The sequence below is a fragment of the Schistocerca cancellata genome, chromosome 10 (genome assembly GCF_023864275.1).
Source record: "Schistocerca cancellata isolate TAMUIC-IGC-003103 chromosome 10, iqSchCanc2.1, whole genome shotgun sequence".
Lineage (NCBI taxonomy): Eukaryota > Metazoa > Arthropoda > Insecta > Orthoptera > Acrididae > Schistocerca > Schistocerca cancellata.
The window spans coordinates 58,083,701-58,097,590 of record NC_064635.1 but is presented as its reverse complement, the minus strand read 5'-3'; the positions used below and the strand labels follow the sequence as shown (position 1 = coordinate 58,097,590).

Sequence of the window (13,890 nt, the reverse complement as noted above, 5' to 3'; positions counted from 1 at the left end):
TGTGTGTGTGTGTGTGTGTGTGTGTGTATGTGTGTGTGTGTGTGCGTGTTTGTACTGGTGGCAGTGCAATTTTTTTGTGACGCGTCGCTTGCAATATTCTGGAATACAGACAGACAAATTATAGGTTAAGGTGTTAGTGGCACAGTCTTAAAAATAGCCTCCTCAAAAACCAAAAGTCTGATTGTTTCACATGATGCAACCTTCTACAACTAAAAACGACTATTCTTCTTGTTTTCAAATGCTATTGTCTCGTACAGATGTATATTATAATTTTTCTCGAGAGATCGAGGGTAATTTAGCTATGACTATCGATTCTCTAAGGCGAGTGAAGCTTTTGTTTGTGTGACTGTCGACAGAGCGCAGCAGCAGACGTGCAGAAGTTTGTGCAAGTAGTGCCAGTGAACTGTCAGGTAAGTCGAATGGAATACATTTAGCGAAAATTGTTGCCATCTGTAAGCGTTTTCAGTGGCAATAGGTGAAATCTAGCTGTATTTACTTGCAAAAAAGCATCATTTTCATCTTCTTCATTCAAAAGTTGTTGAATAATTGTCTACATGAGTCAACTTTCTCGCCATTTTCTCATGACATCATGCGGCAAAATTTGTTGTGTAGTTCTTGACGTCTAATCAGGCTTCGGTATCTGAGACAAAAAATAATAAAGACGGAATCCATTCGATGTGCTTGAGTAAATAAACAGTCTTACTTAGCTTCTGCTCTTTCTTTCAGACCATACTTCGCTCAACTGATAAATGGACAGCAGTCCTTATGGTTTCATCTGAATTAGTTATGGAAGATCGCGACAAGCAGTAAGTTTGCAACATTTTGAATACATTAGTAAACTCATCTTACTTATGAATTACTTGTTACCTTCGGCAAAAGGTTTAAACTACATATCATGGACAGCGCTGTCACCAACACTTTCCCTTATTTGGTGTGTTGAGTTGTGCAGTAAGAAAATCGAAGTATAGAACTGTAGTTTTCGTGGTACTTACTGAACACGGATTTGTTCTTTCCAATCAGTTTTCGCGGCGATAAAAGTTTTGCGCAATGCAGTATATGCTATTGTTGTGCTTCTGTTGCTGTCAGTAAATGTCCTAGTAAATGTCAATTTGTACCTTGACTGGCACCAATTCACCATTGTGTATTTCAACACTAGGTAGACGTTACACAGATGTATTTTTGGTGTCTGTTCCAGAGTCTGAATACGGAATATGTAATCAGTCATTTGCACAGAATGCTTGTAACTAAGCATTCATATTGGATCAAATAGTTTTCTACATACAAAGCGCACATAAAATCACTGGAAACTAAGAGCGAAGATACTGTATGTAGAGCAGTATACCACTTACTGAGGAATGCAGCAGAAGTAAAATACTTAAATAAATTCCTGAATGGTGATGGATGGATTAATTATGAGTTAAGCACAACTTAATCAAGAGAAACTTGTGATGTGCGTATATCGAAGAAAGCTGTCGAATATTTTACAAGATTAAATTTTACATGAAGCTGGTACCCAATATTCACTCACCTAATGGCAAAACATTGTTCTACCCTTATTAAATTCCTTCGTTCCTACCTCTTTGTGGCTATTGCATTAGTGAATGTTCTGGGCAAAGCTAAGCAGTAATATTGTCTAGATTTTGTGAAGCTCCCAACAGTATCAGTGAGGTAAATTAATCTGAACAAAATTGTTATATTTTGTGAATATTATAGAAGTGGAGAATGCAGTGATTTACTGGAAATTTGTAAGCAAAGGACTGCTAATATTGTGATCTTGCTCATCTGAAGGGTGACAGTCATCAAATGATATTTGTAAATGTAAATTTCAGATGTTTTCAACTGCACGCACTCTGCAATTGACTTTGTTATTTATAAGATGGGTGTGGCTCAACCTATTCAGCAGTGTTGCAGGCATTTATGATGCTCCAATAATTTTCATTCGATTACTCAGTGTTGTGTTGAGCAATACAGAGTCAAGTGTTGAGGTGTATTGACTATACCTATAGTGGTGGAATATTTTTTTCTTTACTTCCTCTGTGTTTTGATTCCTTCCTGTGCCTAACATTGTGGACTGGAAATAGCGCAAGAACACACAGGGTTTTATTGTGTTTCTGAATTAAAACTACACATCAACAAAATCTGCATAGCTTCTGCTAAAGAGCTACAAATTTGATGTAGAGTGTTGTAAGTGCACAAAAAATTGGTAGTGTTACCTTCCAGATTAAATGAAGTTTCTGATAGTGCTTTGCAAACTCACAACTATCACCTTCCAACCTAATGTAGCTCTGGGGCTTCACCAAAACCTACAAACCAAAACCAATATACGGGCAAAAGAAATATTTTTGGTGTTTTGCACACTTGATGTCGCACAACACCACTATCGTCGTCATCATGATGAACCTGAAATTTGAGAAACAGTTGCCCACAACTCTGTTTGCATTGAGTAATGTAGTCAGCAACTAAAGCAAAAATTTTGTTTACTCTTCTGGTTTTTCAAGAAGTACCATGAGACGATATGATTGTAGTAGTTGGAAACAGTAAATGCTGAAATATCACGTATCATAAGAAAATATCATTGTTCTGGTCCTGTAGTAGTGATAACAACCGCTGTAGACATACAAATTTCTCTTAAATTCTCTGGTAGAATAACAACAGGCAGTGATGCTGATTGCATGTCAGTGAAGTGAAGGGAACCTAAACATTCATTGTTGCCAGGTACTAATAGAAGTTAGTCAGCATATATCACTCCTGGTGAATTATTCAGAACTGTGTGGCACTTCTAGTTCCAATGGTGTAAGATATGTCTACATATCTCGATACAACTTCACTTAGTGAGCAGGACTGAAATGTATTAATACCGTTAATAAATGTAATCGTGCAGTAACACACCTAAAGGTGTTCCCCTGAGCTGAGATTAATTTCTGGAGTAATTACCTCCAGTGCCATCAATTATGCCTGTGACATAGTTTGGTGACTTCTGAAAACTGATACATTATTCTGGACTTCATATAAACTCAGGTGTACTATTGAAAGGTAAAACTATATTTACATTAGTAAATGAGGTTACTTTGCTCTGTCATGTTTTAGTGTGCTACGTATAGGTATATTACCCACTGTCCAGAATTGGTGGTGCGGACTACACATGTTTACTGCTAATGTGCACATAACCAAGGTATGGCCAGCTTGGATCTTAGTTTGAGCTGCTTACTAGTTACATACAGGTGAGCATGTCGTGCATGAACAATCTACTCCCTCCCCCCTCCCTCGACAAATTCCAGGATGAATCCTTGGGGTAGGTACTGCTCATTAAATGCAGATTTTTCTTGCTTATGGGATACAAGTGTTTACATTTTTTATCTATATCCATTCCCAAATTTCTCAACTAACTTTCCAAGAATAGAGTAACATGAAAATTACAGAAAATTGACATATGTCCAACACAGGACATTTCTCAGTTACCTTAACACTTGGATGGGCCTTCCCTCAAACTAAAATGTGTAAATAAAAGAAAATGAAATGACTGAATGTGAATGGCAACAACAGAAAGAAACAGCATTCCCTCATGTATGTGCTCGCACAGACATAATCTGCAGATCTGTATTTAAAATCGTGAATACTGGCAATGGTGGATGCACACTTCTACTTTGTTGTGTAAATTTTGATGTTGTTGAAGTTATGAGGTTGCAGTGTCTTGAAAATTTTCCTGGAGGACTGTACGAACCATCAATGTCAAAAAATTACTGTAATTACATGTCGCAGTATTTTATAAGCAACAAATAATGGGTCCAGTAATAATCTAACCACAAATTTAAACGTGTACTATAAATAAACACAATTCATACAGCCACAAACAGCACAATAATACTATATAAAGACAAGCACAGTGACAGAACAACAATGAAACAAAGAATATATGCCAACAAGAAAGGCAGTTTAAGATTTTAGACAGTGACATACGAGCACAAACTCTCACACAAAACAACCTGCATTTTCAAAAGAGGTGTAAACACATCATTTAAAACTGACACTGTAGTCCAAAAGTACGTTGCCAAAATGAGGCACAGGCAGCTACCATGAGGCAGGAATGCACCAATTACTCTGCAACACATGTGACGTAAGGTATGTAGGACAAACCAGCAGAACATTCGACTCTCAAAAGAATCTGTCAGCCCAATGAAATATCAGACATGTCGATCAACTTTCTACAAGAGGGGAAGACATGGAAATAGAATAATGAGTCACCTAACGTGACAAGAAAATAACCACATATACTAAACAATGGCAGAAAAGAACTCCTGCAAAATGAACAAGTAAATATGAATAAGCACTAGCTGTTTACACTAATTGACTATGCAATAGACAACATGCCAAAAAATGATCACAAATCCTATTATTCTCCTGAGCGTGTAATTAAAACAAGTTAGCAACCCTTGCAAAAACACATGACACTCAAGACACAGAAAGTAGCAGTCAAATTGTTATGTTACAAAAACACGACTACCTGAAAAATTGGAGGCTTACAACAGGTGTTCCACATGAGGGAAAGCTATTTGGTTTTCAGATAATGAATCAGACTCAGATCTGTAAGTACCTGTGTGTTTTATTATTAAAGAGAACTTGAGTGAACTGTTTTAAATCTGCACTCAATATGTGAAACAAAAAAGAATCGTGTGATGTTCTAGGACGCCCACTGAAGACGCCTTGTTAAAAACGTATCTGGGTACATAAATGAAATAAAAAAATTAGTGTCCAGCATGCAAAAAGCGTTTTTCTTGTGAACTACTGTGGTAACCTGAGTGTACAGAAGTAAAACCTCTGCCTCCCTGCCCGTCGAATTCCTGTGCTCGCCCAGACGAGCTTCACCCATCGTCTTTGCGACTTGCTTCAGGGAGGATAAGGCTGCAAGCAGCGCGGTGATTCATTTGCGGGCAGCTGCTAGAGTCATCACGCCTGGCCGTGACGTACACCGGGTCTCACGCTATCACTGCTGGTATACTCATTTCTGCAGCTCGTGAGGCAACGTGCTGTGATACGTTGTTTCCCCCACCCCTGTTTTCAGCTCGCCACAGAGAGCTTGACGTTAAGATGGAAACTGGTGTCGAGCTATTGATGCATTTCGGAAGGTATTAATAGATGAATCCTTTACGAATACTCGACGAGGGGTAACTTTTCAATGCGAAAATTTTCTTAACGATGGCCGACTCATTGCACAAGTTTGTATTTTGGCTGTTCAGGAAACATTACACCTGAAACATGATAACGATATTCTATAAATGTCTGCCACGTAATAGTTCCTTCATCCGAGAAAAAAGTCAGTAAATGCCATGTCTCTTGAAAATAGTGAGGAATGGAGCGTTTGATAGCCCATGGAAGCAGCAGATGTGACGGTGCACGATGAGCTGGGGCATTACTATGGAGCGAAAATACTCCCTATGACATCCTCCAGTATCCTTGTCAGAAGATTTCGCGATTGTGATGGTTTGCTCCATATGGAAATAACCTGTGAACACCACGACATGGCTGGCGCTCTCCTCCCCCCCCCCCCCCCCTCTCTCTCTCTCTCTCTCTCTCTCTCTCTCTCTCTCTCTCTCTCTCTCTCTCACACACACACACACACACACACACACACACCTTGCCTGATAATGGTTGGGGTCATTACCCTTTTCGACGGTGATGAATCTCCACTGTGACTCAAAAAGAAATTACAGATGTCGGTTGTTTAACAAACCGTGAAACACATCGCGCACAGACACTAGACCAATAGACACAACATGAGCATCATGCGTTGTCCTAGAAATATCGAAACGATAGTCCATATCACTCCAGGTTCTTGTTTGTCTCGACAGCTTCAACAATTCGATTTCTTAGACCTCGAAGAGTAGCTAGCGTACGTGGGACACATTCTGTCTTCCGTGGAATCCCACACGAAAAAAAAATCACAAGGTGTGTTGTCTGGTTACCTGGAAAGGCAAAAACAATTAGAATAGTCTTGTTGCCCACCTCTTTCCATTCAACGTTGTGGGCCAGTGTTAAAATAACGCCGAACCTCGAAGTGGAAGAGAGAGAGGGCGCCGTCATGCATAAAAATGAAATCATTGTAATATTTGTGAAGAAGAAACAGTTTTGCAGCGTGTCCAGGTATGACGTTCATATCACAGTTTCTTCCGCGATGAAGAAAGGTCCATAAACTTTGTGAACAGAAAGGGCACGAAAAACATTCAGATTTCGGTGGTCTCTCATGTTCGACAAATTTTTTATGCCAGTCATAAATCTGGTTTCTTGTTGGATCGACGGCGGAATGCACGTTGCACTTGAACAATGAATTCACTTAGCGCAAATTCCAACACACAATGAATTTTCGTGTGGTGTAGCTCCCATGTTGCTACAAACGAACAACAACGCAACTGTGTCAAAACCTTGAACCCTCATCTATCCGATGACATGTGCAATGTTTCTAACTTTTCTAGTTTGTCTGTAATAAACAACTGAAATCTGTTCTTTCATTTTGAATCTCCGTGTACATTTTTCCGCTGTTTACTTTGCTCCTCTGTCTCAAGGTCGAAATGATAGACGCAGCACTCGTCCATGGTAATTAGAGAATGGATTGCCCTGATTTCTACTGCTGCCTCGGTTTGGTGGGTTTTTTTGAATGCTCGCGAAACCCAGCGGACCGCAACTTTTTTTATGCTCGAAACGCCATCCAAGATGTTGAGCAGGGATATGTGACTGATTTCCACTTTTTCCGCTGTCGTTTCGACTGTGACACGCAGGTCTTCGAGCACCACTTGCGATTCTCCATTCTAAAGAGAGGGGTGATCCGCCACTTCGTTCTTTTCGTCATTCAGGCGTTTTTTCACCACGGTGGAAGCGTCCGCGCCGCCAAACCACAATATCATATGATCGTGCGTTATTGCGGTAAACTTCCACCAACTCAGCGTGGATTGTTGCAGCACGGATGCCCTTCAGATGTACAAGGCAAATTGCTGCACCATACAGCCTCTCTACCAACTGCTGGGCCATTTTCCTTTAGCTCACATGTATATAGTGTGTGTGTATTCCTAAGGTACAAACTGCTGAGGTGAACAGTACCTAGGCTTACACACTACTTAATCTAATTTATCCTAAGAAAACACACACACACACACACACACACACACACACACACACACTTGTTGATGAAGACTTGTATTCTGCCGTCATCACATATTTATGGTTAGGCCTAGTATATTTTCAGATTAATGAAGGTGACCATATTTTTGGAAGCAGAACCTGGGACCAACATAGGTGCCCATACAAGAGGGCAAGGATGGGGGGGGGGGGGGGGGGGGGGGGCGCGGCAACACCCCTCGTGCCCAATTTCAGGGAGAGGAAGAAATTTGCTGCAGTCACATGAATTTAGTTCAAGAAATTTATTGAAAAAATAATGAGAGAGAGAAGCGCCCCCCCCCCCCCTCCCACCACCTGCAAACTGTCATATGGGCATCCCTGGAGACCAATTTTATACACTAGATACTCACTACTCAGAATACAACAGTGTTCTATAATTGCTATACTTTATTAAAGTTTACACTGGAATAAGAAACAGGCATCAAATGACAATATAACATATGTAATATAAAACAAAAGACACATTTACTGTACAATAGTGGTGCACCAAAATATTAAAAGTTAATAAAACATTTGGTTAGATAACTATATACAACTTTTAAACATTGAGTTCCTCAAGCCCCCATATTTCTGTGATGAATGAATTTTATTTAACGAATGTTTGCTTTCTTTTAATTCTAAAAAATCGCAGAATTCCGAATTCACTGTATTTCAGATTAATTTTAACTGACAGAATTGATTTCAAAGTCTCTGTTTTCATTTGTTTTCTCTCAGATGTCCATATCTTAATCATCAAAGAAAAGATAAGCTCGACTGCTGCATTTGTACCTGGAAAAGACAACGTAAATTCCACAGTCCTTGAAATATTCTCATAAGGAATTTATTTCAATGTGAAGTGCTGAAACATCTGTACCCAACACATATCAGTGTCAGTTTTTTCTGTGTTCCATTTGTCTATTTTCTGAGGGATGATAAACTGCTGCATATTAAGACACTCTTGAAATAATTAATTGTCATTGATGTTATAGTTTAGCAAGATGTTTGAGAGTTTCGTGGCACATTTGGACCTCACCCCATGTAGGTAGGCCTACATAATTTAAAAGAACACATTTGAAGTCCGAAAACACATGAAAATGATACGTCCATGGCTATCATAAAATTCACATATGATTTCAGTGAACTTAATAACGTTTATGTATCCCTCAGATTTAAGTTTGCTTAAAGCACTTCTTATAAAGTGTGGCACGAATCTGGCTTTTTGTTTTTCTGTCATATTCACTTTTAAATCATGAAGCGCTTCTCCAACCTCTGCATATGTAACATACTGGCCTTCTGTCTTTAATATTGCTGCTTGAAAAGTTGACATTTGATTATGTAAAAACATGAGGGGGGACTTCAGAGCATGGGATTTCAAAAAATTTCCTCAGTATTGTTGGGCATTTTTCTTCACTCAAATATTATTTTAGTGGTCCATAGATCCGTAAAACACTCTTAATGCCTGGCATCAAGGCCAACCATCTGGTACTGCAGTGTCCCTGTAATTGTTTGTACTCTTTGCCAAAAAATGTAAAAAATTCTTTTAGGCTTTCTACACGCACAGAATATATGTTGAAGTAATAATAAATCTTGTGAAAGGCACACTCCAGATCGACTGGTAAACAATCTGCAGCTGTTTTTCCAGCATTATTCACTATGTGCACTTCACATCCTATACCACTGTCACGACCAAGTCATCCCTTTAATCTGTGGAAAATATTATTTGTCTCTTATCATTCAAATTATATTCAGTGATGGTATCGCATAGAAAGTTTCCAACAATATCTGCAGTTTCACCAGACTGCTCTTTAAACTGGAGAATTTTCACACATATGCCTTCAAGAGGCAAGAAATATCGAACAAATACAGGTAAGAGCTTTTGTGTCTCCATCATTAGCAGCATCAGAAAGAACAGTAATGCAGTTCACTTTGCTCATTTCTCACTGCAATTCATCACGACAGTGTGGGGCAAGCGCGTTAACAACAGTGGCTTCGCATTTTCTTTTGTACGGCCACAAGAGTACTTAGACTCAAAACACTTCTGGATGAATTTAGACGTACCGTCACTTGAAGGAGAACTATGGTTGTCTTGCACAAAATGGAAGTCGCATGTGCCTTCCGCTGCAGCTAGTTTAAGTTCTTGGCCACTTGGAACAACTTGCCGAAAGAAGTCTGTTAAACTTCTTGAAGATGCGTCGCTGGTATCTGATGACTTGTGTTTGGCCATCTTCAAATGATACTGTATGTCGTACTTTCTTTCATGAGGTACAGAAAACTCTCCTTTACATTTCGTGCAACGGACATTGTGGTCTGCTCTCCCTCTTTTTTTCTTTTTATTATTATTATTATTATTATTATTATTATTATTATTATTATTATTATGAGTGGGTACCTTTGTTAAAAGTAAATAAATGGCAGTGTATGAGGGTTTGTTCTCTTAAGTTTGATTTAACCTGTCTACTGTCTATGGATGTCTGCAGGAAGACCAGTACTACGTAGGGGTCTGTCAGATCGTCTTTTTATTTATTTATTTATTTATTTATTATGTAAAACAATTGTTCTGGTGAATATACATGTTTATGATCTCTTGTTCTTTTCCTGCTTTGTAAGTGCTGAAAAGAGCAACTTCAAGTGACAGAAACTGTCATCGTTGGTCAGTCCTATAGGATAAACATACATTCTTGAAGACTTTAATTTAGATCTTTTTAACACGTTTACAGCCACCGACATAATGAGTGAACTGCTCCCAGAATGCATGATAAACGGTTCGTGCAATTTGATTCGTCATCTCAGTTGTAGTACACCTGTCTCCGAATTTTTTAAAAAACAATTACTGACGAGAAAATAGAGCCTGAGAATTATCTCGTGGTTGGCGTAAAGACTGGAAAGTTCAGCAGAGATATCGTCTTACACCTTAAAGAAATGGAGCAGAACCAGGAGAAAGTACATTTTCCAGATGAGTTGTGCACGCCAGTGTACGTATTAAATTACCCTACCGTTAATCGCCTTTTACCAGCTATCTCGTGGTTTTTGGTCCATTTTGTGAATAAGCACAAAGTCTTTGCGTGGAAGAATGCTTTGAGATATCGTTCCCCAAGTGAACGGTCGCAACCCGGCCGGGACACGATAATAAAATACCGGGTCGCACAAATATCTCCTTGTCGTAATTGACAGTTTACAATTACGTACGTTATTAAACAATCACATTTTAAAAGCTTAGTTTCTAAAGGGAATCATGTGACAGTTGTACGTTACATAGAAGTTGCACTCATTGTAGTAAATAATGAAATTGCACGTCGTTAATATACTACTTTACTGACCATCGTCCGGGGTTGGGCCTCACGCTGAGGCTCACAAAGCTAAGAAAATTTCAAAGAGTTTTCAGCATTGGTGTTCCTGAAGAAATAAATAGGCCTATATAAGCCGACTGGAAATTGAACCAGTCCTAAGGAGAAAGATAACATCTTTTGAACCGAATTTTGAATTAATAGTTAAAAATAAACAGCTACATACTTCTCACTAATAGAGGACAGCTAAGATAATGTAACTGTGAAACTCTAATTATCATTTCATTGTTAAAAGTTGGCGCTTGAAGTTCATTGTATACTGTGTATACTTTAGAAAGTGTTTTAATTTGCTTTATTATCAGCCACTTGGGGTCTTGGCGGCATCATTAGAAATGTTAATCGTGTCAGCTGTGCTCATTTTCTCATTGTCGCCAGCGTGTTTAGATCTAGCAATTTTTGCACTGTAACTGCGTGGCAAAGTGTTGTTACAATAAGTTGAATTTAATTTCATAGTCTTTGCTACTTATCGGTACCGTATATGAGAATAACATTCTCTGTAATGCCAAATCACTTTTTTAAAAAAAGTTCACCTGCGCAAAGCTTTGAAGGAGAAGGGCAATGCAGTAGGGCCGACAACGTTTTTACTCGCGCAGAGCTCACGTACTTCATTAATGTATCTCCTCTGTGCCAAAGACGGTATTCTCGCAAGTGTTGCATCAGTGTGGAAAGGCAGGAGAACAACTAGCGGTGGGGACGGTAGCTCATTCAAAAAATTTTTCAGTGGTTCAGGAAGGGAAGGCAAAAAAAATTACCGGGCCAGAACAAAAAATTTGGGAACCTATGCTTTAAGACGTAGTAACAATTTAAAAAAAAACTTTGTTTCAATTACCATTAGCGACACACTTTTCATCTGAAACTAAAATATTTGTGTGAAATTTTGTGTGCACTTTGCTCTTACTTTTTATTCCAAGTGGAAAAATAAAAATTCTGTTTCACTACGTCCAGATGACATATTATACCTGTTTCTGCCCTTCAAAAACCTGTAAATCACACGTATTTGCTACGAATGTTTCCGCATCTGGCTTTATGCATAAACTCGTTTCCTACGATTCAACTCGCACGCAGTTGGCGCCAGTAGCTAGTTCGTTCGTACGAGATAACTAGTAGTTGGCAGGCAACGTGTTAAGCTCTACAATCTGGCAGTACGTAACTTGATGTAGCTCTTATGAATCGTATTTTAAGGGGAGCTAACGTAAAACTTTTTACTTAAAATTTAGCTGGTGAAATTTGAACTACTGTACATGCCTTCATGGAACATAGCTACGAACCATAGTGATTAAACCAGCTGTCAAAAAACTGCATGAAAATGGGACCTTTAGTTTGGACGTTATTGTGCTACTGACATACACAAACAGACTTTAAACTTGTAACACTCCTCTGTTTGCGTCGCCGATTAATAAGGAAAAAAGTGCAGTAATAGTCTAGAGTTCCGGCATCTATGCATCACATCCAACAAGAAGACCCCAATGCGATTTGCGTGGGTGGGTGATAATGTGGAAAACAAAATTGTTGCGGTCTGAGAGACGGTCCGAAATAGTTGAGGGTTAATTAAAAGCAGAGTTACCACACTGTTTATGAGACTGAATTATGAGTACGATACTTACCTCTCTTGAAGTTCGGAACTGAAAACGCAGTGACATTTGGGCACTGGGAAGCTGGTTACAATCTGTATGTGCTACAATACTCACGCGAAAAAACAATCACGAAAGGGCTACCGCTAGGGAACTCCAGCTCAGTAGCACCAACCTCAGCGCAAGTATTATTGAGTCTCGAACGTGACAGATCGTGTGAACGCATTCTATAATGTGGTATGTTGGAATATGATATGGAAATAAAGAGCAAAATACTTTTACAGTGCTAAAAATGTGAAGTCTCACGACCGAGACCTAGATTTGATTTGTAAAAATCGGAACATTTAGGCGTCCCGGTCGGCACAGCGGGACATGACTCCAAGAACCGGAACTGTCCCGGCCAAATCTGGACGTGTGGTCACTTTAGATTAATAAAAAAAGCAATGCCATAGTGAATGCTCCATTGACCTTCGTAAAGTGGAAAATGCGACTACCGCTGCTTAGTACTTAGGCCTATGCTGTTCTGTGCTGAAAGCGTGTCAAAAGACTACTTGAAAAACAATCTGAGCGATGTATGCTCTAATATGAAATGAAAACATAGACAGTGTGGGTCGTTCATGAACCTCTGTCAGCATCTGAATGGCGAATATTGTCAAACCGTCTGTTCTAGACCACACACGCTGCGTACAAATTGCCGCTACTTGAGAATATTTTGAGGTGCATCGACACTAATCGTTAATATATCTAGTATTGACAGTGCCTCAATACGCGCCGTAGACGGTCAATATGTTGACGGTTTGATGGTACAGAGTGTATCAAAAAGATTCATCAGGAATGAAATTTTCACTCTACAGCGGAGTGTGCGCTGATATGAAACTTCCTGGCAGATTAAAACCGTGTGCCGGACCGAGACTCGAACTCGGGACCTTTGCCTTCCGCGGGCAAGTGCTCTACCGACTGAGTTACCCAAGCAAGACTCACGCCCCGCCCTCACGGCTTTAATTCCGCCAGTACCTTGTCTCCTACCGTCCAAATTTCACAGATGATCTCCTGCGAACCTTGCAGAACTAGCACTCCTGGAAGAAAGGATATTGCGGAGACATGGCTTCGTCACAGCCTGGGGGATGTTTCTAGAAACATGTCTCCGCAATATCCTCTCTTCCAGGAGTGCTAGTTCTGCAAGGTTTGCAGGAGACCTTCTGTGAAATTTGGACGGTAGGAGACGAGGTACTGGCGGAATTAAAGCCGTGAGGGCGGGGCGTGAGTCGTGCTTGGGTAACTCAGTTGGTAGAGCACTTGCCCACGAAAGGCAAAGGTGCCGAGTTCGAGTCTCGTTCCGGCACACAGTTTTAATCTGCCAGGAAGTTTCAAGAATCATCCGGTTTAAAGAAAATCATAACTATTGTGTTATTTGAGATATTTGCGTGAACAATGTACTGTTGGAAAGAGCAACCTCTCGAGTTTTACGTGGTTCCCGCTAGGTAGCAGCAGTGTGGGCTCTAGTAAAAATGGTGTCGGAACAACAGAAAGCGTTTTGCATTTTATGTTCTGCGTAGTGTGGGTCAGTAATAACTGTTCAACGTGACTTTCGTACTGGGTATGGTGTGGATCCACTTACAGCACGGAGCTTTAGGTGATGGCACGAACAATTCGTTAAAACAGGTTCTTTGTGTAAAGGCAAATCGCCGGGCCGTCCCGTCTCCGAGTGTCTGTCACAGACGTGGAACGCATACGCCACAGTTTCACTGGGAGTCCGCATAAATCCGTTTGCCGTGCAGTTCGACTGCTCAACATGTCCCCGATGTCCGTCTGACGCGTGTTGCGTCGAC

The 13,890-nt window shown here is 40.0% G+C and overlaps 1 protein-coding gene across 4 annotated transcripts in view; it reads left to right on the top strand.

Moving 5' to 3' along the window:
• The first annotated feature begins 354 nt into the window (after nucleotides 1–354).
• Nucleotides 355–13,890, top strand: part of LOC126106560 (kinesin light chain) — a 421,865-nt gene continuing 408,329 nt past the window's right edge. For 3 of the 4 annotated variants that reach the window (XM_049912904.1, XM_049912899.1, XM_049912903.1), the window contains exons 1-2: nucleotides 355–410; nucleotides 727–806. In XM_049912904.1, the coding sequence (XP_049768861.1) occupies nucleotides 766–806 (41 nt within the window). In that variant the 5' untranslated portion in view covers nucleotides 355–410; nucleotides 727–765. The remainder of the gene's footprint in view (nucleotides 411–726; nucleotides 807–13,890) is intronic. The other variant, XM_049912901.1, reaches the window with a different exon arrangement.